The sequence below is a fragment of the Thunnus maccoyii genome, chromosome 18 (genome assembly GCF_910596095.1).
Source record: "Thunnus maccoyii chromosome 18, fThuMac1.1, whole genome shotgun sequence".
Classification (NCBI taxonomy): Eukaryota; Metazoa; Chordata; class Actinopteri; order Scombriformes; family Scombridae; genus Thunnus; species Thunnus maccoyii.
In genome coordinates, this window is record NC_056550.1 from 12,997,643 (window position 1) to 13,024,324 (window position 26,682).

The 26,682-nt window shown below is 39.5% G+C and overlaps 1 protein-coding gene across 8 annotated transcripts in view; it reads right to left on the bottom strand.

Annotated features, from left to right (window-relative positions):
• Window positions 1-1,959: 1,959 nt before the first annotated feature.
• spag9a (sperm associated antigen 9a) overlaps window positions 1,960-26,682 on the bottom strand; it is a 29,178-nt gene continuing 4,455 nt past the window's right edge. Inside the window, exons 3-31 of one of the 8 annotated variants that reach the window (XM_042392194.1) lie at window positions 25,144-25,214; window positions 24,941-25,029; window positions 24,597-24,747; window positions 22,334-22,420; window positions 20,911-21,046; window positions 20,566-20,659; window positions 20,355-20,476; window positions 19,146-19,157; window positions 16,933-16,990; window positions 16,158-16,310; window positions 15,669-15,720; window positions 15,413-15,543; window positions 14,873-14,929; window positions 13,815-13,976; window positions 13,415-13,544; window positions 12,868-12,957; window positions 12,563-12,685; window positions 12,235-12,421; window positions 11,908-12,123; window positions 11,398-11,605; window positions 10,791-10,907; window positions 10,391-10,471; window positions 10,231-10,298; window positions 9,939-10,087; window positions 8,283-8,454; window positions 7,703-7,816; window positions 5,286-5,462; window positions 4,769-4,906; window positions 1,960-4,468 (exon numbers count right to left, since the gene is read on the bottom strand). In XM_042392194.1, coding sequence (XP_042248128.1) covers window positions 4,350-4,468; window positions 4,769-4,906; window positions 5,286-5,462; window positions 7,703-7,816; window positions 8,283-8,454; window positions 9,939-10,087; window positions 10,231-10,298; window positions 10,391-10,471; window positions 10,791-10,907; window positions 11,398-11,605; window positions 11,908-12,123; window positions 12,235-12,421; window positions 12,563-12,685; window positions 12,868-12,957; window positions 13,415-13,544; window positions 13,815-13,976; window positions 14,873-14,929; window positions 15,413-15,543; window positions 15,669-15,720; window positions 16,158-16,310; window positions 16,933-16,990; window positions 19,146-19,157; window positions 20,355-20,476; window positions 20,566-20,659; window positions 20,911-21,046; window positions 22,334-22,420; window positions 24,597-24,747; window positions 24,941-25,029; window positions 25,144-25,214 — 3,464 coding nt within the window. In that variant the 3' untranslated portion in view covers window positions 1,960-4,349. Of the gene's footprint in view, window positions 4,469-4,768; window positions 4,907-5,285; window positions 5,463-7,702; window positions 7,817-8,282; window positions 8,455-9,938; window positions 10,091-10,230; window positions 10,299-10,390; window positions 10,472-10,790; window positions 10,908-11,397; window positions 11,606-11,907; window positions 12,124-12,234; window positions 12,422-12,562; window positions 12,686-12,867; window positions 12,958-13,414; window positions 13,545-13,814; window positions 13,977-14,872; window positions 14,930-15,412; window positions 15,544-15,668; window positions 15,721-16,157; window positions 16,311-16,932; window positions 16,991-19,145; window positions 19,158-20,354; window positions 20,477-20,565; window positions 20,660-20,910; window positions 21,047-22,333; window positions 22,424-24,596; window positions 24,748-24,940; window positions 25,030-25,143; window positions 25,215-26,682 lie in introns of all 8 variants that reach the window. The other 7 variants (XM_042392190.1, XM_042392189.1, XM_042392188.1 and 4 more) reach the window with 7 other exon arrangements.

Consider the following 26,682-nt stretch of genomic DNA (forward strand, 5'->3'; position numbering starts at 1 on the left):
TGTTTGCTGTTGTTTTCTTCATTTCCTTCCACTGAAACTGCTCTGCCCTTGTTTTTCTTCACTGAAGGTCTTGTCCTTAATCTCGCTGTGTGATCACACTATTGATTTGGCAGCCTGTGTTGCATGTCATTGCCGTGTATTGGGCTGAGACAAGCACAGGTGTCGACTTTCACATCACATAGCACAATAACAACAAAAAAAAGGATCAACAACAAAGAAACACCATCAAGGAAGAACACATAAAGGGACCTGTTAGCTTTTAGTGACAAATGTATTTTCTGTGATCACTGATAACTAACAGAGAACAAATGACAAGCAAAAGATTTTGACCTTTGACGGGGGATTGACTTTCAAGGAAGGTCGGAGAGACACAGAGAAGGCAGCTGGGGATGTTATGTAACAGCCTCCACATATTTGGGCCTATGGGGCTTATTTTACTGTCATCTATGACCAAGACAGGCTCGATGATCAACCTAAATCTCCCGCTCTCCTGGTCAGAGTTGAAATCCCTGCTCCATCTTTATTTTAGTTATGTTTTACATAATGTTTAATCACTGGACTTACACAACTTACACACTTATTTCCCTCTTTCTCTTTTTTGTGCCTTATGAGCTTTCATACTGATGAGACAAAGTCTTGGCATGCGTATGTGCAGATGTATGCACTATCATCACAAACACAAGACTACTGAAAACATCATTTTAACAGTTTGAACAGCATTTTTCATTCTTTGTCATTATAAAATGAACTGCAGTCAAAAACCCACTGTGTCACAGGTGCGGAACAGTTATAATACAGTATTTCTTTAGTCATAATCTGTAACTGATCTAATGGAGGTACTTCTTCCCTCCGTCCCCAACAGCTCTGACACAGGAAGTTGGGATCAGTTCTTCTTTTGCAGCATCCCAGCTGTAATACAGCACAAACCTGGCATGTTACTCAGAATCCCTCAGAATCCCCTGTCTGGTCTACAACACACTCTGTGACGTCAGAAACCTCAGTGTTTATGTGTGTGTGTGCAGGCCTTGCTGTCAACCCCCGCATGGCTTAAGAGGAGGAGGGGTGGGTGAGGTAGGATGGAGGGATGGAGAAAGAAGGGGGCGGGAGGTGGGCTTTACGCTGTGATGTAATTTCATGGAAATGGTTTTGTGCTGCATCCTACAGAAGCTTTGGACAGCCCAGCCACCTACTGGCTGAGGAAGAGACAGCATGAAGACAGCATAGATATAATTCTGACTGGAAAAGTGATGTTTGGCAGTCTTTCCTCACCCACTCAGATATGATTTGAATATATCAATCAGATAAACAGTTTTTTTCATCACACTAATTCTTCAGTTGTTTAGCATAATAAATTTACATACATTCAGCTTGGTTTTCAATGAACCCTTTGACGCATATTTCAGTATTTTCTATCATATGAAGCAAAATGCGTCATGTCTTTTGATACCAGAAATGCAAATCACACACATGAATATGACCACAGTGGAACTGAGAGGATATAATTGAACCCATTTTAAAAAATAAACAAAGAGCACCATCTGGTGGTAATATGGGTCACTTGACGGAGACAGTTGTTTTAAATGATGTAGGTATTAAAATGTCACTCATTAATTAAAAAACGAATTATCTTCAATTCTAAACTGGGTATTTGTCATTTGACGTTCTTTATGGATGCTGCAAGTATTGGGATAGAGTTTAGCAACTGCCTCGTAGAAACATTTCTGCAGACAAGCACATGGGACATAAACTGACTTATGCATGAGTTATAGTTCAGAGGGGATGCAGTGGAGAAATAAAGGGGTTCATTTTTTCCACTTTCATAAATTAAATCATAATTACATGCTATCAGTGCACTAAATGTTTTTGTCATACAACATACTGTACTTTGCCACACCTTTCAATGAGAAAAAAAAATGCACTCATTAATTTACCAACAATGAAACACAGGACATCAGCGAGTTCTCCATGAAACTGAGTTTAATAGATTGTTAAAAATAAGGCTATGATGCTGTTTTAGCAAACATTGACCAGGAGGAACAACCGTTGTGGCGTCCAGAGAAGTCCAGTACAACGGGTAAATGTGACCATTCTCTGGGGTATTACAGATGGACATAACAGTGAGCACACATACACTGCACATTTGCAATATCAAACACACACGGACAAATGTGTCTCGCGTTCAGACTCCTACGTGTACATGTGTACCGTACACACACACACACACACACACACATACACACACACACATAGACATCCACCCCACCCAAAACGGTGGCAATAAAACAGATTTAGCCGATAACATAGCAGTGTTCTCTTAAAAAAAACATGCATAGCTTAGTACATGAATGTGTTGTTCGAAAACCAAGTTATTGTTTACACACTTTGATCTTATGGTTTGTCAAAAAATTTCCAACATGATCACATTGCTATTTTTTTTTTTTTTTTTTTTTAACCATTTAATTTAACCATTATTAACAATCATGTAAACTCATTGGACTATCTTGCTCACAATAGCCTCCTTTTATATTTTGCTTATGTAGAAAGTTACATTCTGAACCAAGATAGGCTCGATAACAAAGGAAATAAATACTGGAATGGCAAAAACACAATATAAAGTTATTATTGTGAATGATGGAAAAAAATGGACTGAAGACCAATCTTGGCCCAACATAAAAACAAACTAAAACACCTGCTTAATATTGGTATTCTGCTTTCATGTTACATCAAAATTCTCATTACTTAATAAAAGTGTCTCACAGATGGATACAAAACAGCAACAACAAAAAATAATGACAATAATTGCCTTCCAGGTCTCCAAATGCATTTGTCACAATAAAACAAGGAATGATGAAGCAATCAGGAGACTCTCTTTAGTGCTATGTGCATGTCCATTAGAAGGTGCCACGCAAAAATGTTATTGTCAGTCAAATTCCCTCATTCAAGATTATTTCCCAAGAGGACACCCTAAAAATATACATGTATACGCTTCAAATTATTAGACTCACAAGACTATTTAAAGTTGGAAAATATGAAAATAATGAAATTCAGTTTCACGGTGCTTCTACTTTCGTCCTTTGGTTACTGGGGTGACGCCTTGCAAGAATTTTTTTTTTTTTTTTAAACATATTGTTCCCTTCATACAATTGGCACACAGTACAGTAGTGTAGTTTACATTACCATGGGTGTTTTTCCAAACCTCAAGCGACTAACATCTAACATTTTAAAGTGCCAATGAGCTGAAGCAAACAGGAAGCACCAAGCTGGTGGCACAGGCAGATTCTCCTCACACAGCAGACTAGGGTTTAGCTTTTAAAATGGCCGAGCAGGCACACACACACTTGGACGATAATACAGGATTCCCTCATGCAGGCTAATGCTAACCTACAGTACGCTGGTTCTTCTATTAACAGGAAACACCGAAGTATCCAAACTGCCTAGACATTATTGATATCACAAAACTTAAACCTGTGGAAAAATAGGGCTGGGTATCAATCAAAAAATGTATACACCCTCTATAACAGTGTTTTATTCTACAACTTCTGCTGAATAAAAGCACATTTAGTGATGAAACATTATATGTTTTTTGTGTATACTACCACTTGTATGTGCAGGCTGATTTTCTAAGTCAATCACTCTCATCAGACAATACAGTATAGCAAATAGCCTCATATTGCAGGTGATAATTCAACCTTTTGAAATGTCTTATGCCTTTTGCCATGTAGTTATCACGTTTTGACACCCAGCCCTAATGGTAAAGATGATAAAAATGCTCAACACAGGAAAGATGTCCGTGAAAGCATACACACACACCTCATGCTCACACACGTACAGACATGTGGTATACAAATGTAAAAGTCTTACGTGTATAATATAAAATATACTTCAGTTCAAATGAAAACTTGCTTCCTGTTCCCTTTTTAATGACTGCAAAAATGCTTCAAGCACTTTTCCCTTTATATCGATCACATCTAAACTCTTTTTCTTTTTTTTTTTTTTTAACATTTGTGGAACAAAAACACGTCCGTACTTTACCTGATCAAATTGCCCACACCTTTATGTGTGTTCACTTGGCCCTTTTCCTGTGTGCAACAGCTTTTCCAACATGAAACCCAGCAGAAGGGAACACTTGGATCTTGGACGTATTCTTAAAGTTAACATAAACCTCAACTTACCAATTTTAAATTCATAAAGAATAAACTGTACAAAACATGGACTAAAAATAACTGTTTTTTTTACAAAGTAGTCAACTACTCAGGCATTAAGAACAATCAGTTATATCAAATTAAAAACTTAGAGAAGGACATGCGGGGGTTGGTGGGCAGCCCTGGCGGTGACAGTCTGTGATTTTCTCAATCATGGGAGGTTGTGACCTGCCAGACGATGAGGTGGCTCCGCTCAGCCTTGGTAGGTGCTGACGGCTCGCCGGCTGTCTGCTCTGATAAACCGTCCAACTCACCGCCTTCATCACCTGAGGAGGAAGACGATTAGTCAACAGGTCACAGTTTTAATAGTCAGAGGTACAGTGTATATATTAGCTACATAAATGCAGCCGTTAATATTTTGCTTCTGCTAAGAGGAATATTATGTGTTTGCTCCACCTCAGTGAAAACATTTGCACTACATCTGTGCTTTGTATTACACCAGTTATTCTATTGTAATTCTATAGCAGACTTTTATGTGGGTGTTTTAATGAGATATTCTGTTTTTAAAGGCTGTATACAGTATACCAATGTGTGCACACATATAGACACACATGTGGTATGCTCACCCATTCTGAAGTCAATATAACCTTCTCCTCCACTCATGACCAGGTATGTTTTGGGTTCAGAGGTCGCTGTGTCAGAGGATTCAGATGCAGGATCATCAGAGCCTGAATCAGCACTACCTGGTGGAGGCATTGCCTGACCTTTGAAGAAAAATCAAATAACAAGTCAAAAACTTTTTTAGTTTACAGTATTGAGAAAGCGAGAAAAAACAACTTTTAGTAGCTATAATTAGGAGGCAGTTGCCATTTTTATTTGATGATTGACTTAAAAAGTGGACTTCTGTCAAATGACTATTATTGACATTCACAAAATGGACCATAATTAAGATGCAAAGAAAAGAAATAGAAACGATGGTAATGCAAATCTGTTAATGTCTTCTCAGATGAAAAATAATGTCAAGTAATGACATATATAAAGTAATCTGGCCCATAGAAGTAGCTGGCATTTTTAATTGATTAATGGGTTTTGCAGTCTATTCATTTTTCAGCATTCATCACTGTTTCTGCTCTTATTGCTTACCTGGCACGGTGACAAAAAACTTGACAGCATCTCGATGTCCATGGAAACACAGCTGGGCGTGGGCCATGGAGCAGTATGGCACAAAGCTGCCTGGCATGGCACAGTCCACACTGTCTTCACTGTAAACCCGTACAGCACTGCCGGGACGATTTGGCACTATTCCTGTTGTCTTGTTGGCTGCAGAAAAAGAAAGTACTATTAATGCTAGAACAAGTGAGGTCAATGCGTAAATGATCTTGTTTTCAGACAAAAACATCCAATTTTATTTGTGCATTTTACTGTGCTGTATTAAAGCAGGGAAGGCAAAGGCTTATCAGGAAAATGATCAATAAACAAGCACATGAAAGAATAAGAAATGAGAAACAAAATAAGAACCATACAAAAAAAGATGAAGTGGTCAAACAGGACAATGGTAAAGACAAGAGGTAAGGTCATTTGGGCTCAAGAGGTAGAGCAGGTAATCCACTAATCAGAAGATCGGCGGTTTGATTCCTGGTTCCTACAGTCCACATGTCAAAGTGTCCTTGGGCAAAGGGCAAGATACTGAACGCCAGATTGCTCCCGATGGCTGTGCCATCAGTGTGTGAATGTGTTTGTGAATGATTAGATCCTCCTGATGAGCAGGTTGGCACCTTGCATGGCAGCCCCTGCCATCAACATATCAATTGTTGTGTGAATGGGTGAATGTGTCTTGTAGCGTAAAAGCGCTTTGAGTGGTCCGAAGACTAGAAGGTGCTAAATATGGTGCATTCAGAAAGTATTCAGACCCATGCACTTTTTTCACATTTTGTTATGTTGCAGCCTCATGCTAAAATCGTTTAAATCATTTTTTCCCCTCATCAATCTACACTCAATACCCCATAATGACAAAGTGAAGACAGAATTTTAGAATTTTTTTGCAAATTTATTAAAAAGGAAAAACTGAAATATTATATTGACATAAGTATTCAGACCCTTTACTCAATACTTAGATGAAGCACCTTTGGCAGCAGTTACAGCCTCGAGTTACATTGGTTAACTCAGGTAAAGGCGTGGACTGCCTGTCCACCTCAGGGTGTAATTATCAGTCTTTACAGCTTGCGCACCTGTGTCTTTGACTGAGGAGAGGCTCCTGTCTAACCACTCTGCCATAAAGCCCAGATTGGTGGAGTGTTGCAGTGATGGTTGTCCTTCTGGAGCTCAGCCAGAGTGACCATTGGCTTCTTGGTCATCTCTCTTACCAAGGCCCTTCTCTCCCGATTGCTCTGTTTGGCTGGCCTGGCCAGCTCTAGGAAGAGTCCTGGTTGTTCCAAACTTCTTCCATTTAAGAATTATGGAGGCCATTGTGCTCTTGGGAACCTTCAATGCAGCAGAAATGTTTTGGTAGCCTTCCCCAAATCTGTCCTTCAACACAACCCTGTCTCTGAGCTCTGCAGGCAGTTCCTTTGACCTCATGGCTTGGTTTTTGCTCTGATATGCATTGTCAGCTGTGAGAACTTTTATAGACAAGTGTGTTCCTTTCCAAATCATGTCCAATCAATTGAATTTACCGCAGGTGGACCCCAATCAAGCTGTAGAAACATCTCCAAGATGATCAGGAGAAATGGAAGGCACCTGAACTAAATTTAAAGGGTCACAGCAAAGGGTCTGAATACTTATGTCAATGTGATATTTTAGTTTTTCCTTTAAAATCAATTTCCAAATATTCCTAAAATTGTATTTTCGCTTTGTCATTATGGGGTACTGAGTGTAGACTGATGAGGGAAAAAATGAATTTATAAGATTTTAGCATAAGGCTACAACATAACACAATGTGAAAAAAGTGAAGGGGTCTGAATACTGCAGTCCATTTACGATTTACAATTGGTGAGGCCATCAAATCGCAGTCTTTGACAACAATGTGTTAATGGATTACTGAGGCACACACATTCATATAGACACAAATTTACATAATAGAGTGTGAAACTCAATCCAGAAAACTAGAGAGTTTATGAGCAGAGATGGCCTGCAGGCAAAGTCTCTCAGACAGCACAGAGCAGTCTGTGGGTTCATGACAGTCTGACAGCAGCTGAGCATGTTTGCCCTCATTGTTTTTGAATAAACATGCAAAAAGAGAGCTCTGTGCCTCTGACCAGCGAGTGAGGCCCGTAGTGGAGAAACCAGAGGTTAAAGAAAAAGAGGACCTAGCTCGGCAACAATTTCTCCCATATTCATACTCCATAACAAGAGGAGTTCAAGACAGAAAACAAGTGCAATAGAAAGCTACATAAAAAGAGAGAACAAAGGGAAAAGGAAGAAGATGGGGACAAGACATGCAATGACAAACAAACAAACTTTCAGAAGATCCAGAATTTGTACTGTAAACAAAAGTGAACATTTAGCAGATCGCTGCATGGGGTAAATCTGAGTGGGCTGTTGATGCTGTGCACATACGATACCTTCAGACAGTGGGATGGAAATTATGACACCGTTTCCTGTCCCCACCCACAGTCGGCTGCAGGACACCACCAGAGCTGTGATTCTCACAAATGAGAAGCCCAGTTTACCCGTACCTGCAACACACGCAAAGAAGAGATTTGTTTGCTGTTTCAATCTATATTCAAAAAATCTTCAGTATCTACCTAAAATATACAGTTGATGGTAATTCCTTACTCGTACACTCTCAATATTAAAACAAAAATAAGACCAGTTCTTTAGATCCAGGAGATCATGGGCAAAATGTCAGTTTTATCACTGTGTGGCATATGGTCAACATTGTCCATGGTAAAAATTATAGCTACATGTAGTCAATTTAATTTGTCTTTTTGGACTTAAATCAAATTCTTGACATTAAAGCCAAAATTATAAATGTTCAGTAAACCTACCGAACTGGTAATATGACTTTAAATGATCACACATACAAATTTAATTATTTTTAAATAGTTAACTTTCATAAAGTAACTTTAGAGGAAAACTGTGGTTTGGTTAGTTGAAAGGATTTCTGTGAGTAAGTTGGTAAGCAGTGACCAGTAGCCATACCCAGCATCTTGCTGACGTAGGGCTCAATGTCCACATCCTGGAGGTGCTGGTAGGTGTGGGCATGAAACAAACGCAGGGTTGAATCCAGTCGGATAGACACCCAGATACCATCTCCAACCCAGGCCAGCTGCCGGACTTGGCTCTCCTTGCGAGGATGAGCATCAAACGACTTCTGCTCAGGTATGACAGGTAGAGATGATGTAATGTAAGAATTTTGTGGAAATCACCGTGAGACATGTTTTTACTTAAGGAATATTTTGCTAATTTGGGCTTATTTACTTTACTGAACCGGTGGACAGATTTGAATCCTACTTAAAGGACTACTTTGTGTCTATAGGTAATTACACATCTGAGCGGACAAAAATTACATGCGGAGTTCCCCAAGGCTCCATTCTGGGGCCTCTTCTGTTCAACATCTACATGCTCCCACTGGCTCAGATTATGGAAAACAACAAAATATGTTACCACAGTTATGCAGATGACTCACAAATTTACATAACCATATCACCAGGGCACTATGGTCCAATACAAGCACTAAGTAAGTGCACTGAACAAATCAACAATTGAATGTGCCAGAATTTTCTTCAATTTAACAAAGATAAAACTGAAGTAATTGTTTTTGGAGCCAAGAAAGAACAATTAGAGGTCAGCACTCTGCTTCAATTGATAATGTTAAAAACCACAAACCAAGCCAGAAATCTTGGTGTAGATAAGGACTCAGACAGCAACATTAAGACAATTACAAAGTCAGCCGACTATTACCTGAAGAATATATCAAGAATTAAAGTACTTATGTCTCAGCAGGATTTGGAAAAACTTGTCCATACATTTATCTTCATTGGACCCAACTACTGTAACGCTGTCTTTACAAGTCTGCCTAAAAAAAAAAAATCGATCAGACAGCTGCAGCTGATTCAGAACGCTGCTGCTCGAGTCCTCACTAAGACCAAGAAAGTGGATCGTATCACTCCAGTTCTCAGATCTTTACACTGGCTTCTTGTCTGTCAAAGAATTGATTTCAAAATACTGCTGTTGGTTTATAAAGCACTGAATGGTTTAGGGCCAAAATACATTTCTGCTCTGCTGCTACATTATGAACCATCCAGACCTCTCAGGTCATCTGGGACAGGCGTAAAAACTAAACATGGAGAAGCAGCATTCAGTTTTTATGCTCCACATATCTGGAACAAACTCCCAGAAAACTGCAGGTCTGCTGCAACGCTCAGTTCTTTTAAATCAGAGCTGAAGACTTTTCTGTTTGCCACTGCTTTTAATTTAACCAAATTTAAGGGTTAATATCTTACATTGCACTGTAACTTTTATCCTGTTTTATCTGTCTTATTCTGTTTTAGCTTCTTTTTTATTTCCAAATTTAACACTTTTTAAAAATTATATTTAAATGTCTCTTTACATTGTCTTGTGTTGCTTTTATATTCTGTCTTGATGCCTTTTATGCTCTATGTAAAGTACTTAGAATTTCCTTGTTGAAATGAGCTACACAAATAAACTTGCCTTGCCTTGCCTTTACCTGCGATAAAGATTAACTATTACTTTAACAAAATTATAAGACTATCAGGTTACACAAGTTGTGGGTGACTGGAAAATAATTCTGTCTATAAGTGACAGAATACTTATTGACTGTAGTGACAGTTGTACCTCTATCCTCATGGCCTTGGGCTGGATTATGTAGATCTTGTTCCTGTATCCGCACCACACTTTGTCGTGGACCACTGTCATACAGCGGATAGAGTGGTGGGGCCGGCCCAGATCCAACAGGTGGTAGTTGGTTAGATCCCACTGACCATCTGCTTGGGAGAAACACAGAGACTTGAGAGCCAAGGTCTTTGTGGCATAAAATGGTCATCAGAGGTTTTGGCAAAACGGTTCCAACAGTATAAATATAGTCAGATATGTTGTTGAAAATGTACAGGAAAAGCTACAGACTTACCAATGCCTCTGTGGAAAATTGCTAAAGTCCCATCTGCCAATGCTACCAGGACTCTCCCTTTAACATGCCTGTAACAAGATGAAGATGCTTTTTTACACCTTTTTTCCTGTAAGTAAAAAAGTATGTTAGGTGTGTGTGTCACAAGCAACTTTGTACTCACACTATGCTGAGGATGGAGTCTTTCAATTTGATGGCATGGAGACACTTCCTCCATCGAGCTACAGACGAGTGGACATACAGACTTAAGAGGGAGACACAGAGAGATGAAGAAAGGCCGATCAGAGTACAATACTGGCTTAAGAAGAGTAGATTTCCAACTAAAAGTTGTGTGATAAAATAATTTGACAAATAACAGAACCATTACTGGCTTAAATCAGGCTTGATTCTATAAACACCTTCCTGTTTTTCAAAATGTAAGAACAATTTTATCAATTAAGTTAAACTTCCATTCTTTGTCTGAGTCCTTTGGCAAGGAAAATGTGGAATTTGTTGTGTTAGTGCCGCCCCTTATATTTCTTGCTGTACTTATAGCACCCTCTAGTGACTGTTGTCCTGCTCACCATCCATTCTGAGCTCCCAGCCACATGGTGGGGAGGGCGCTACTCATCCTCAGGAGTTCTCCCTCTGACGGGTCTGAGTCTTCCGGTAAGGAGGTCACACCATCCGGCCCAGAGCCCCTGGGTCGCAGAGGGCAGAAGATCATGTACACTTCATAGTAAAACTAAAAAACTTGTGACACATGGACACATATACATGTATATATTAATGACACCAAGGTTGTTCTTGTTAACATTTACTTTGTAAGCTAAATATCCTGAGGGTTATACTTTGTAATGCCAACCAGGGGAAGAATGTTAGACTGAAAATTTGATTTGAAATATATAAATTTAGTCTTCACACTATTTCTTTGGCATAGGCACATCAGCTCCTTTGAGAGAGCAAAATAATAAATAAAGCTGGCATGTTGAAAAAGTACTGAAGATGTGATACGTCTGACAGCAAAAGGCCAGTTGAACATTACTTATTGTGTCAAATTTTTGTGTTTCTACTGTAGAATTGTTGAAATCAAGATGGAAGTTTTCAGTAAAGGCTGTTAATGCTTTCAACATATCTTAGTGTTTACACTCCACAATGGCAGAAATTATAATCTAGAACATGATTCCCCACCTATGTGTGTCAACAGGAGAAGAATCAGTGGGCCCCACTCCTAGTGGGTCGGTGAACACATGCTCTGTGTATATTCCTGGCTGGTTTTGATCTGCTCCCTGGTCCTCTCCCTCTGCGCCCACACCAGCATTGGCCTCTGTTGCTTCTGTTGCCTCTTCCGCTGTAGGAACCCCATCCTCTGCTGGACTGGTCTCTCTGGACAGCTCAACTATGGGTATTGTGGGTTGATCCGAGAGAAAATTCATAATAAATTTAAGGTTAGGGTACGGATTTCAGCACCAAGGAATGTAACTGTTTTGCAAGGAAAAGGGTGGATTGCCCCTGATACTTGGGTTGGGAAGTTCTTGTTCATGAGTGTAAGATGAAGCACATAGTGATGAAATAGTGATACCTGCAGATGGATGGATTATCAGTAGAAAATCTGTTTATTTTATTAGCAAAATTGTTTTTCACAGATGAGAAATAATTAAGGAAATACTCTATCAAAACATATTTCCGGCAGAGAAATACCTGAGCCAGAGATGGCACTGTGCTCAGCCGGCTGGTCAGTGACACCTGTGCTGGCTGTCTGGGGGATGGCGGTGGTCCCCTCTGTTGCCATGGCACCATCACTGCCTGTTGAGCCCACGCTGGCCACACTGCCAGCCAGTGACACCCTGTCACCTTGACTAGCCTCCAAGTCTTGGGGTACCTCCTCACCCGCTGGATAGTCAGTCTCCAACGCACCTGAAAATTGACATTAACAACCTTACAGTCCAAATTCAGTTATAGATGACAAAGTGAGAGAAACCAAATGCTCCACCCTACACAAATAAACAATGTGACCACTCAACCTACCGGGAACACTGGCAATACAGACGACGTGGGTGTTGCAGGCATAGAAGCTGTCAAGCAGGTCAGAGGGTTGACTGGCGTCCAGCACCATAACCTTGGTAGAGGAGTGGGTGCTGGTGCACACCCACACCCTACTGGATATCTCATCCTGAAGGATCAGCTCCTTCTCCTGCTCCCCTTTCTCCTGATCCTGAAAATCAGCCAAAGTCTTGACAGAATTCAAACCAAAGTTTGAAGAACTTTCTAAACTTACTGGACCTACAGACAGCAACTAATTTTTAAACATAAAAAACACTATAAGATACCACAGCTTCTTCCTTAAATGACTCACTCTAACTTTATTATCTTGCTCCAACTGGTCCAGGCTACTCTGAGAACCCTTCGTCTGCTTAGCGAGCTCTGATGTGGGTAATGTCCTCCCACCGGACAGGTTAACCCCTGCAGCACACCACAGCTGGGAAACAGAGAAGGAACAAATTAAACATATTACAATGGGATTATATCCACTAATGTGATACACTTCGATTAATCATCAGTGTAAAATAATATTGTGCCACAGAAATATCAAATGGATATGTACAAAAAGGCACACAGTATGTTCTGTGTATGTACATGTTATCTAGTTTACTTATGTACCTTCATAGAAGCATCTTTCTGATCCAGAGGTCTCAAGTATACCGGTACAGGCAAATTCATTTTGTTCTCTACCTGGCCACCGTTTGCCACCTGTCAGGGTCAAATTTCAAAACATATTTGATCAAAATATGGACAATGTTGTGAGAGCACTGAACAGTATTTGTTTAGATGGCTGTTAAATTTAGACAAAAAGGCAACATAAACAAAACTGCTTAAAGCCAACATCTCTCCGAACTGGCCACATAGGCACAGCAGAAAGAAAGCACAGCTACATTCATAGTAAATGAAATGAAAACAAATGGACAACTCCAACTAAAAATGTATCGTGTTGATTTTATGTTATCTGTACTTAGATATACACGATTGGCAAATTCACAGGACCAAGCTCCATCTAGTGGACAATTTAAATAAATATGTTTCTTTTAAAACAGTGGGGAAAAGTAAAATGATCCAACTTTAAACTGACAGTCTTGATCATTAACATTAAAAAACAGCCATATTTACTCTTACAGTAATAGATTTGTATTTAAACCTCTTCCTTTCCCACCTTGTATTTACTAGGCAGGCTCCAGCCATGTGCAGTGACTCGTCCATCCTCCTTCTGCATGTGGGCCTTCACCTGTCTGTACTGGGCTCTCTTCTGTTCTTTACGTGATGGCGAACTGCACTGGTCTTTTCTGCAAGAAGAGCGATAGAGAGAAATTGGATCAGCTAACATACATTATGTACATGAATATTATAACAGGCTATTAGGTGAATGAATTTTGGAATGATGACCAAACTCAAAAGGTACTGCAATGACACAGAAGTCAAATTATTAAATTATAATCATCAAATGTAACTTTATTTTTAACTTTTTGGATTTGTATCAATTCAACACATTTCTGTACCTTTTTCGGAATTTCTCTAAACATTGTCCAACTTAATCACTTGAATGCAGTACTCACTCTTCATTGAGGAAGTCGAAGGTCTTGGACTTCTCTGTGGGGAACTGGGAGAAGGTGCTACTCCTCTTCACCAGGCTGCCCGGGTTGGATTTTACGTTGGACTGGGGCTCCATCTTCTTTATAGCAGGGGCACTGGAGGAGGAGCTAAACAGTCTGCTGAAGCTGCAGGTGGCGAAGTTACAGAGAGCCAAGAGGGACACAGAGCCAACAAGAGTGCAGGGAAAAAGCAAGGTAGGGGTCAACCAAGGATCACCAACTACCACCAACATTTACTGCACAGTAATGTAAAGCATGCTGGGAGTTGTGGAATAGCTGAGCGTTACCTATAAAATCTTACAAGAACTGGGTATTGAACATTAAAATTTTTTCTCCAGAAATCTCCAGAGATTTCTATGTTGTCATTTCCCATAATATACTAGGTTTTGCATTACTTGTTAACTTGTTTTTTTTTTAAAGTCTACTCAAGTAGACTTAATAAAACAAAGATAACACATCTACTATATTCTGTTAAAAATGTCTTACAATAAAACTGACAGAACACACACAAAAGTGACAGAACATGTACATGTATTTAGGCTACTGAGGGAACTCCATCCCTCTTTAGCTCTCTATGAGCAGAAAGGGTAGGAAAACATCAAAAGGCACACAGCAGGCAGGAGACAGGAAAGCCCGGGGGGCACAAGGAGAGTCATGTCTGAGCAGTTTGTGATAACAAAAACTGATACACTGCATGGAGAGTAAAGATTATGGAGAAAGACACATCAAAGTTGGATCCATTTGTAATGGAGGAGTAGTTCTGTGTCAGTGGAGGGCAAGAGAGAGGTTTGGCTGGGAGAAGAGTTACTAAACCATCTTTACCTAATGCTGCCAATTCAATGACACATCCCGGAAAAGATAAGAAAAAAAATGTATTTGAATAATTTGAGAGAAAATGTCACAGGAGTTAAATGGAAAGTGTGCACTGACCGCAAAAGGCTGTCAAAGCTAAAGCCCAGACAAAATGGTGAATAACGCTGTAGTTTTTAAAAAAAAGAAACTGTAAATTTGAGAGGACTCACAACTGCCAGATGCTGGATTTCTTCTTTTCTGTGAGTGTTGGATTTTCCCTCGAGGCCCTAAAGAAGAGTTTGAAGACAGTGTTTAGACACACAAGTGCAGGTTGAGTATGTAGAAGGATCCTTCTGCTCCTTACAATTAAAGCTGAACTCTATTGCCTTCTTTAATTGGTATGTCATTATTGTATCCATCTGACTGCTGCTGAAATATTAAGACATTATTGTGGTTGGAGGTGGTCTCCATGTTCCGCTACTGAAAAAAGTTAATGAGGTTGTCTGAGCTTTTTGACAGCTGTAACACCATCCAATTTCATCAATCCAGACAATAATATGCTCATGTTTCATGGTCAGAATATTGTTTTGATCAGAGATGTTTTTACTGCAAACAGACAACACTGGTGGATGCTCAGTTATCTTTGCTGTTGCATTAACATGCAGAAAGTTATGGATTTTAACTCTAAGTTAAGAAAACAGCAGAGATCTCACAGAACACTGAGATACTGGTATTAAGTTTGGCTTTGATGAATACTAATTCCTCTTTACCTAATCATCTCTGTCCACCTCACAGCTTCCTGTAGCTCCATTAGTCTCTCTTTGTACTGGTTCCTTTCCATCAGCACTCTGGCCATTTCCACTCTGGTGAAGCGCTTCCTCTGGGCTGTAGGTACATCACTCTGTGGCAGCGCACAATTAAACCCACACATGACCACACAGAAATACATTCATTATTTTAGGAATGAGCTCCATTTCGATACATGTGGGAAGTGTTCAGTTGCAGATATTGTTGTACAAGACTCACATCTTCTTCATCTTTAGTTTTGTGTTTCACTTCCTCAATCTCCACTCGCACTCTGGAAAAAAAACAAAAAAAAAAATACTTTAAAACAAGAACTGCAGTATAAAAACTAGAAATACCGCCTCATGGTTGTATGCCTCTGCCAACCAGTCAAGTTTGCACTTAAATCCATGTCTGTCCGGACTCATATAATCCAAGTGAACATTAGTGCCAGATGTAATGAAATTCCCTCCAGGGGTTCCTGAGATATCGTGTTCACAAGAATGGGACGGACGTGAGGTCACAGTGACCTTGACCTTTGACCACCAAAATCTAATCAGTTCATCCTTGAGTCCCAGTGGAAGTTTTTGCCAAATTTGAAGAAATTCCTTCAAGGCGTTCCTTAGATATCGCATTCACGAGAATGGGACGGACATATGGACAACCTGAAAACATAAGGCCTCCGGCCCTGGCTGTCACCAACGCAGAGACATAATGATACCTGCTACTTACTTTTTGAGTTCCTCCTCAAGCTCTCTGTTCTTGTCCTCCAGCTTGGTCCTGGCCTGCAGCAAAGCCTCCATCTCCCCCTGCAGCATCTCCTTCTCACAGGTCAACTCATCCACCTTCAATATCAAGTCTTTATTCACCACATTCAGGGCATTCCTGTAAAGAAAGGGAACAAGTATGTTTTAGTATACTCATACAACACTGTTGACATTTTTTCCCTCTTGAGTCCTAGGTACATTTTAACTGGGACAAAGGATTAAAACGTGATGGATATCAAATATCAAAATCTTTACACAAAAAGACATTAAAAAGAGAGCTCCACCGATTTTACACATCCAAGTTTGTTTACAGGTCTTGGGGAGTACTACTGCATATGTGAAAACAGTATAAAGCCTTCTGTGGCTCCACACAGAGTTGCGTGAAATTTGATAAATTGCCTAAAAGTGATGTCATTTGAGTCAGTGTCAGTTGGGGCTGAAGACTACAAGTTTGTGGCGTAAAAAACAAGGGAGGTTACCAATCCTCTGTAGCTCACTCCTCAATTCTGCTCAAGGCTGCATTAGTCACTACGAGCGTAACAAACCCAAATTCTTTATAGTCGAGTGATTCGAGTCGAGTTGCATTGTGGGTAATGTAGGCAGCAGGTTTTGAAATGAAAGAATAATGTGTGTAATAAATGATTTTGATCTGCTTTCTTTAAACTGTCCATCATGAGTCTGACAGTATTATAGCAGTGCAATGCTAAAATGGTGGCGTATTCCTCAAGTTATGTACTTACTTTGTCTCAAGCAGTTGTGAATTCTCCTGTATGAGATTTTCAACTTCCCGTCCCATACCTGTACGGAATTGATGACCACATTGGAATTTTATTCCATAACAAAACTTTGACAGCAAGCTGGAGCAGTGACTACATAAGCACTACATATTAACCTCTTCCACTCCTGCCCCCCTACCACAGACCCATTTTTGGAGGGAACAGGGGATGTTTAGGGAGAGATAGCAGGTCAACAGTATATGCCACATATATATCATCTGAAAGATGGGAATCTGAGATTAATTTGAGATGCAGTTCAGCACTGTGTGTCAAGTTTTTCTAGTAATAAATCTGTAATGAACATTGCGTTTTGGTTAGGAGCCTATTTAAATTTTGAAAGTTTAGAGTGTATAAGGGCCTAGAACATTATGATGGAAGTATATGATGGCCATTCCCAGGCTCAATTATGTCTCATAAGTTGTTGCAGCAATTTTTGGGTTGATATAATTTGTTATACAGATTTGGTGCAAATTTTAACCATTTTTGACCACTCGAGAATTGATAAAAAATGGTCAAAAATCCCTCCAAAATACCACATTAAGACACCAAGACCTTGAAGAACACAACAGAAAAATTCATGCTGTGATTTGGTATCAAAAACTTTTGACATTTGGAGATTTATGTAAGAATTGCATTTTTCAGAGATTGGATGGTGAGCACTTCTGTTCTGGAAATTGCTAAGAAACCCCCTTATGGTCAATATACTTAGGAAAGCCATATGTCCTCTGAATGCCCTCAGTCTCTAGCTGGTGGGTATAAAGTTTCATGAGACTGTGATTATCCCAGAGGTCACAATAGGTCATTTTATACAGTGAGGTCAAGTTTCAAAAAATGGTCTCACTACAATGAAATGGCTACTATGGGGACTAACATGATCACACATTAATATAATTTGGCTCATTAAATCCACAAGAGTCTCAGCTTTCCAGTCATACCCAATTTATGCAATTCCAAGACTGTTTAGGGACCCAAGTATGCAGAAATGTTCAAATACACCATTTTTAGAATAGCTGAAAATAACACATTTATACTGCATGCAAAAAACTGCATGGTTTTTGCCTAAATTTGCATGGGATTAGCATGAAGTGGGCATGTCTATAAAGGGGAGACTTGTGGGTAACCATAGACACCATTTCATTCAGATATCTTGAGGTGGGAGGTCAAGGGACCCCTTTGAAAATGGCCATGCCAGTTTTCCCTTGTCAAAATTTAGCCTAATTTTGGAGTGTTATTTAGTCCCCTTCCCAACAAGATAGGATGACATGGTTGGTACCAATGGATTAGGTCGCCTAGTTTCATATGATACAAGTATCTTAACTGTAGCTTTAAAACTGAGCTGCTACAGCCTCTGAGAGACAGTAATGTCACCTGCAGACGCCAGTGTCCTCAGGGAGTGGAAGAGGTTAAGATGCACCACTGTAGATTATTCTTACTAAAATCCAATAAGACACTACATAGGGTGAGAAATATCTCCTAATGAGATATGCGTTACTGTAGGTTTCACAATACAAGAAACTATGTGCAGAAACAACCACAACACACAAAACCCACAGCACATGTCACATGACTGACAGGAGAAGGATGGATAGAGAGGGTGAGGTCTTACCAATCAAACTAAGGTCTGAGAAAACCATGCAATCCAAGTCAGGCGGAAAGAATAAAGAAGAGGGAGAGAGAGAGAGAGAAAGAAATGCGGATATAGTTTGAGACAGTGGAATGACCAAAATGATGGAGGAGCCAGAGCTAAACATGTAGCTGTTGACTCCACAAGCAAACAGGAAGAGATGCTGCTTGTTCTTTAAGGCAGCAGTAGGGAGAAGGAAAACAAGAAAATACAAGGGCAAAAAAATATTTTAAGCTGTAAAAAGAAAAGTTAGGATAACTTTATGGAAATGATGCATCATTTGAAAAAAGGAAACACTGAACCCCGTCACCCATGCACCAAACTTTGTCTAAACGACTGCATATCTGTGTGTTTTAGCTCAGAGGCAGTCAAAGTAGACAGCTGAAAAGCTACACACTGTGCATTACTGAACCCAACTGTTATCAAACATAATGAGGAAGAGGCTGTGAGCTGTAGCGATGGCGAATATGGCAGAAGGTGAGTTGTGAGTAGAAAGTCAAAGGGAAATTACGAAAGAATGTTTAGCTAAGGAAAGGTTTGAGGTCATACACACCAGAGTACTCCACTGGGATTATGGACAAAAGCAGGGAGATGAGACACGGGAGAAAGAGAGGTGATGTTAACATAGGTAGATGGCTAACACTGTGTATAACAGCTGGACCAAAGCAGTTGGTGTAGCATTGCAGCATACAGCAGGTGTTGGAGTTATAATGAATTTAAAACAAGTGCTAGCAGTAGAACAACAGCTGCTAACCAAATATGGTACTAGAGCTTCAGTAAAACAGCTTTAAAGTCAATTTGAAAACCAATAAAAGCAGTAATCAAAGACATAAGAAATATGCAGGGTTATTAGACAGTTATTTTTATGTATTAACCTACACCTCACTGATACAACAAGAAAAAACAGAAATAGTCCATTAAAATATAAAATATTCTCTGATGTCACATAATATCTTGAACACATTTTGGGACACATTTTGGTTGCATGATGTGTCCTAACAAAAAAGTTAAAAATCGACACCACAACATGATGTAGAGTCTATCCTTTTCTGTATCAGGACACCTCAAAGTGTATTATTAAGTATATTATTATACCATGGCCACTCTCAAAAGAAGCAAAAGGTACTTTGCGTATAAAGTTGTCATACATTTTTAAAAATGTAAGTATCATTGCCTGTAGTTTTATCAATGGGGAAATTTCACCTATAGCTCGTTCAAGAGGGCTAAAGATAAATCAAAATTGTGAAAAGTTCTTCTCATTTTATATCCATTTATTTTCTTTAAATCATTCAAAGGCCTGAGTTTTATTGACCTTTAATGTATGTTCTAATGAATTAGAATGGTGAAGCTTATGGTTAGATCCACATTTAAGATGCCTCGAAAGACCTGTATGATTTTAACAGACACCTGCCAGCCAATTACAAACAAGTATCTTTCATGGCCATGGTGTAATTGTAGACATAACATTTACTATATGTATACGCTTAATCTTCACACAACATACAAAGTATTGTAGTAGAACTTCAGCAGTTTTATATTTCAACCATTATGTATTGTAAAATAGTGAAATACACCTGTGAGTAGGATTTTTTTTTAACTTAAATAACCATTTTGAGTCAATTCATAATTGAATCAAGCAATTTCATACAGACTATTTCAACACTACACAGGTGACATGTATTCAGAGGGTCCAACAGGATTACTGCTACATAATTCACTATCAGTTCTGCATTGTACCAATGAGAATCGAGTTTTTACTCACCCAGCAGGTCGGCCCCCTCATCTACATCCCCTATGAGCCCAGTGCCTGCAGACGACAGCTCTTCAAACAGTGAGTCCGTATTGCGGTCAAATGCCATGTTCTCAATGCCTTTGGTAGGGGTGCTAGAAGAATAATAAGAACAGGAGGTGATGTTTTGCTACCTGGTGAAACTTTATGTAAAACTGACCCGACAGCATGTTCTTAGTACTACCTGCATGCCTTGTAACCAATGAGATCCATGTCCAGCTCAGGAGTGGACTCAATGATGTCCTGCACATCTGAGCTGTCCTCATTTTCAGACAATCCTACATAAGACACAGGACATGCCAGAACAATATATGAGTAAAAATCTACAAAACATGTCATTAGTAAAGTTGGTGTGTAAGACTAGGATTTTTTTAGATTGAGGAAACAAAAACTTTACTTCTTTAACAGCTCTACAGCATAAACAGTGTATGCCAAACACTCTTTCATCTACTGTATATGACGAATGACTAATGGATGATTAATGAATGTGATTCCGTAACTAGCGCAGTTTCATGATGTTTGACCCTACCCACTGATATGGATCTGGTCCCTGGTGCAGCCTGCACCTCCATGCTCTTACTGTTCCCATCTTCCTTCTCCATGTCCGAGGCTGTGGTGGACATTGGTGTGGCAGACTTGGAGCCGTTGAAGTCCGACAGCTCATCCTGTAATAACAGGGGACTTATTCACGGCAACATATTGATAGCTGCTCAAAATCAAGGGTCAAGATGCCACTCAGGTAGACCATAAATGAACCAGAGCCAAAATTAAGAAATAAAAATGTAAAAGGACATATTACATATTAAAACACATAAACAACATATTCAGACCAAACAGGGGAAAAGAAAACATAACAAGACAATTTATGATCTAACAGGTAAACATGAGGCTGAACAGAGAAAGGGCTAAACACAAACAAGACAAGGGAAGACACAAGAGTCCAATTTCCTTCAGCTCTTACATTATGTAGAGCGAGAGCATCATGACAATCTCAAAGTATAGAAAATATAACTTTAAAACTTTTATTATTGTGTTCTGAATTAGATAGAGGGAAAATCTTTTAAACACAAAAATCTGGAACAGTAAGCTACAGGGAATCGTTTTTTTGTGAAATTGGAGTTCATGAACACATTAAGAAATCTAACAGAAACACTATGAATGAACACAACAAAAGAAGCACACATGGACTGAGGATAGCTTCCTATGAGAACACGAGGAACACAGAGCTAGCACACAAACAGTAAGTCGACACAGAGCTTCACAGATTGCAGGGGGAGGGGGGGCTTCACACAACATCAACTGAACATAAATCATGGCCACAATGGGAGGTGCCATTCTGCCTCTTATACACAACACAAGATTCAAAAACTAAAAACAGTTTAGAAGAAACTTAACAGAGGCTGAAATCATACATCTACTGGACGTGTTAGGTCTACTATTACACAACAACAGCAAAGACACAGAGTACCATCTAAATATATGATGCTACGTTACTGTACAATGAGAGATGATCAGAAATGTTACTGTAATGTTGAGATCTGTGTGAATGAAGCAAAATATGAAATCTAAAACTATCATGCATTTAAACTGAAATGAAAAACAAATTAGAGGCCAGATGCAACCAAGCTGTCATTGACTTTGACAGATTAATAATTAACCGTTTCCATCCATGACACAGCTGACAGTTGTGTGCACTTAGATTTTGAAAAGACCCCAATGTAGCCCTCACATACGGCATGGTTGCATGTAGCACAGTCCATCACAGGTGGTCTGTGAAGTGATGGTCTATAAATGCACAAAGTGAGTAGGCGACGTTTTTTGAAAAGATGAAACGGCATAGTGGAGGAGACTACTGAAGCCCATACACACGCAAACACAAACAATGTGCTGCCCAAAGCCAATGCAGGCGTGCTGCTGCTGGCATTTCCACCAACCGCCACTCATCCAACTACCTTGCAGTCGTCTGCCAGTGAATTCCCCCAAGTAGAGTCTTGCGCACTCTTACCCTCCCTTTCCTTTGGGGGGTCGACAAAGTCCAACTGCTTGGGGGGGAAGAGTAAGAATGAAGCTCATACTGTATGTGCAGAAGCAGTTCAGCAGAAATGCATACACCCAAAAGTGTGCATGTCTGTGAAGTGAATGGAAAAGTACTATTGTTTGTAGCAAAGTACATACATATATAGGTGAATGTGTGTGTGTACACAAGTGGCAGTTCATCATTTTCTGTATACCATAAAACTTAAAATTTTGCTTTTAGTCTAACCTACAGCCAAAATACCTTCCAAGATGTATCTTAACATAGCATTTGTAAATAGCATTGGTATTTTCATTTAAAGGACCCTGCATGCCCACTGTACACCTGCACAGGTGATTTAATGTATTTTGAATGATTCAAGCACTTCTCAGGAGTGTGTAGACTGTTTGATTGACATCTTTGATGCACCTGCCAGGGAGGGACATATTACATCTTTATCATTCTTATTGGTGCATAAACTGTCCAGGTTAAGTGGGAGCACCTGTGCGGGTATGCAGGGCCTTTAATAAAGAGGTAAAACTATTAATTATGAACATTACAAACAAATATTTGCAGCATTCTAACTTTTTCATCACTACCTAGAACGCTTACAAAATTATGTAATTATTATGTAATATCAAAATGTCAATGTATTGTACCAGTTACATATCCACTTTGATTTGTTTAAGTGACATTGCTTTGTTAAGGTCCCTTTGAATGAAAGAAATGCAATGATTTAGGAAATATAATTACACCAGACTCAAAGGCAATGAAATGGTCTTATTTATATGATTCATATTGCTGATGGAGATTAGATTATGGCTGGCATGCACGTCATTAACCTGTCATTCATTTTCACTTGCAACACCGCCCACTCCCATAAATAAATATGATGTCTGTGTTTTAACTATAACGGCCTGTGTGCATATCAAAGCCACTCGTATTCAAAAGGCTGTGGCTCAACAATAACCGTCCTGTGGCACTGATTACATAAGGACCAATCACATTCCAGCTAGTCCTTTTTCTCCCTCGGTGACTGGCTGCGAGCCATACAGCGGCATCACTCCCATCATGCACCGCGACACAGAGCTGATGTCCCAGTTTTAACAAAAACGCAGCAGTGGGATGAAATAACATTGTCACCCTCCAGGTCCTAACTGCCACAGATACAAACAAAACCCACACACCCAAAAATGCGAATAATTTAGAGTAACAACAAAATTTCAGCAGAAGGAAAACAGCCATTATAACATCTATATGAGAAGGATGAGCTGTGCTCCCTGTAATATTTAGAGCAATTTAACATTAATTAAAATAAGTGGAAACACACATCATATAAAGAATAAAATTCAAAAGAAAAATGAAGTAATTTGTCCCTGCATCAAATAGAAAATTGCTGCAATTATAAATATTCATGTGATGCATTTAATGATCTCCTCTCACTGATGCACCAGGTGATCAGACAAGTTTGCATATTCATTAATGGCTTAAAAGAGGATGTCTGAAAATAGAGACGGCCTTGTCAGATGCCTACTGAAATATGCTTAGGCGCGCCCAGGCCTTATCAAAGGCTCTCTATTCTTAAATGGATCCAAAGCCAAAAACTCCTCTATCTTCTAGCACTGGCAGGAGGGCCGGAAACACTCTGCCAGGAAATGGGATAATAGCGATCATATCATTCTCTACATTTTTGCATTTTTTTTTTTTTCAAAAAATGTATACTGTTGACACTGATTTTGATCTGACAGTTAAAATGGTGAGAGTGTTTACATAGTAGTTCACACTCAGCTATCAAATAATTTGAATTAAGTGATGTCCTTTTTTGTGAGCAGAATAATGATGGGATCAGACTACACAATAAGTTTTGATTATTTAAGATCATCATTATTCAGACTGGAGAATCAGCTTTTAACATGTCGCCAGATAGGACACACTACACGACTGACTCTCTGGAGCACAGATACTGAGGAAGGAAGTCCAGATGAATTAACAGTGACTGGAGGAGGGAAACATGTCGGTCTTTGTGGCAGGACTTCAAAGATATGGCATCCTTTGTCTTTCACTATGCTACACTGCATGTCTGACATTTCCAACTCCCCCACATCAGTTATCAGGCTGATATCATGTAAGTGATTTTTTATTCCATGTAAGTGAGTTTAAGTGTGGAAAATAAAGACTTATTTTGCCATCCACACACCTACCTTAAGGCTAGTGTTGGACCGTGGCTGTGCTGCGTCATTGAACCTCCAGCCCTCTGTGTTTGGTGTCTCTGCCCTAGCCTGGGGGTCTGGGATAATCAGAGATGCCCCACCAGATGATGGGAAGATCCCCAAAGAAAGAGGCCGCTCTCTCCTGGAGAGGTGAGAGGGAAACGAAAAAAGATTTTTGTTTTGACGTTTTCTCAAAGGCACGATCTGCAAACTAAGGGTTTGCTTTGTTGGTGTTTTCACTTGTTTTTTTTATTTTGAACTGATCAGCTTTGAAAATAATATGAAATAATAATATGAAAAACTTCTTAATGCAGACGTATCCTGTGTGTTCTTACCTGACTCTGCCGACACCGCTTGACTCTGAAGTCTCACTGATCTGCTGCATTTTGATCCTCTCTACATGCTCCATATAATTATGGATCATCTGCAGAAGTCAAAACAAATGACCCAGAGGAACCTTGTCAAGAATGTTGTTAACAATCACAACTCGGCAACATTTCCTTCCTTCCTCTCCCCCTTCAGTTCCTCTCCCTCTTACCTCAGAGTGCCGCTGATGGAGGGAGTTGTACTCCTTCTTGAGCTCCAATTCTCGTTCTTCCAACCTGCCAACTGCAAAAGAATAAATACTGCTTAGTTTAAGGTGGTCACTCTGAAATATGCAAGACAATGATCCTACTTTGCCTATGAATTATGCGTAAACAAAAATGAAAATCATTTAAAAACGGGAATCAGGCATGAAAAATTCAAAATACTGCAAGCTGGACTACAAAATCCTTACCAATTAAGCAATACCTGCATAACAAGGCTATAGGTGCATATGAGATATTGATTAAATATTTTACATCATTAGAAAAGAACAGATACAAATACATGACTGTAGTACAAGTCTATACATTAAAAAGTGTGCATATCCCACTTGCATAATTTTGCTCTACCAGACAGGCACCGGAACAAGGCAGAGGGGGTAAATCTCACTCCAATAGGTTTCAATGTTGGGCCGACTTATGAAGTGACAAAAACACCTAATCCCCTATTAGCACGTCAGGTTTAGCCTAAGCCACACACAGAGCTGCTGCAACAGACAGATATATAAAGCCTGGATAGTATCAATTACAGCAGCTACAGTGCAGCTTCTGCATGTTGTGTGATGATGACTTGCCAATGTGTATATTTTGACACAGCTGAGGGATTTCATTCTACTATCATGAGTCATCAAATTCATGGATACAAAGTAATGAAGTGAAAGGCTACACACAGGGGAGGCAACTGAAGTCTCTAGCAATCTCTCCTGTGGGTTTGTATTTGTGATGTTCAAATACCACAGTGTAGGGACGCTGAACATTAAGGCAATAATATTGATTGAATTTATTCACCTAAAATGTGTTTAACACTGAAAATTAAATACTTTCCTTCTGTCATATCCAATCTAACAGGGTATGTAAAAAAAAAACTACATTGTAGAACACGTTCAAGACTGGTAAAACTACACAACCCCAAATCAAAACTGAGTGCCAGGCAAATGAAAATTAAGTTAATAAAATAAATCCAAGCTATACAGTTATTGCCAAACATCTGCTAACTAACTGTGGCTTTATTACTGTGACACTACAGTAGCTGTGGACTCTGTCCTGGACAGGAAATGCCTCAGGACACAATCAGCTCAGGTTCTGCAACGTAATGAATGAATCATTTACCATTCACTGGAAGCGGCAGCAGAGCACTGTGGTTTGCTGACAATCAATCATCAGGAGGCTCAAGTACATCCACAATTTTTGCAGGTGCTAGGTAACAATGATCCGCACAACAGAACGGAAAAAACGTTGCTGTTTTGTTCCCAATTTGGCACAATAGGGAAAACAGTTAATTAGGGCAGACAATGTAAAAAAAAAAAATTCAAAGGATTTACATTTGATTTTCCAGAATTAACCAAACACTGACCTAATTATGCCTGGCTTGTTACAGCTTCAACCAAAAGTTGAAGCTCTGTGTGAATGAATGATTCACTTTAACTGGCTGTGTAGCTTTGCCACCAGATACTGGACCAGTCACTGAGTGAATACACTATTTTCAACATGAC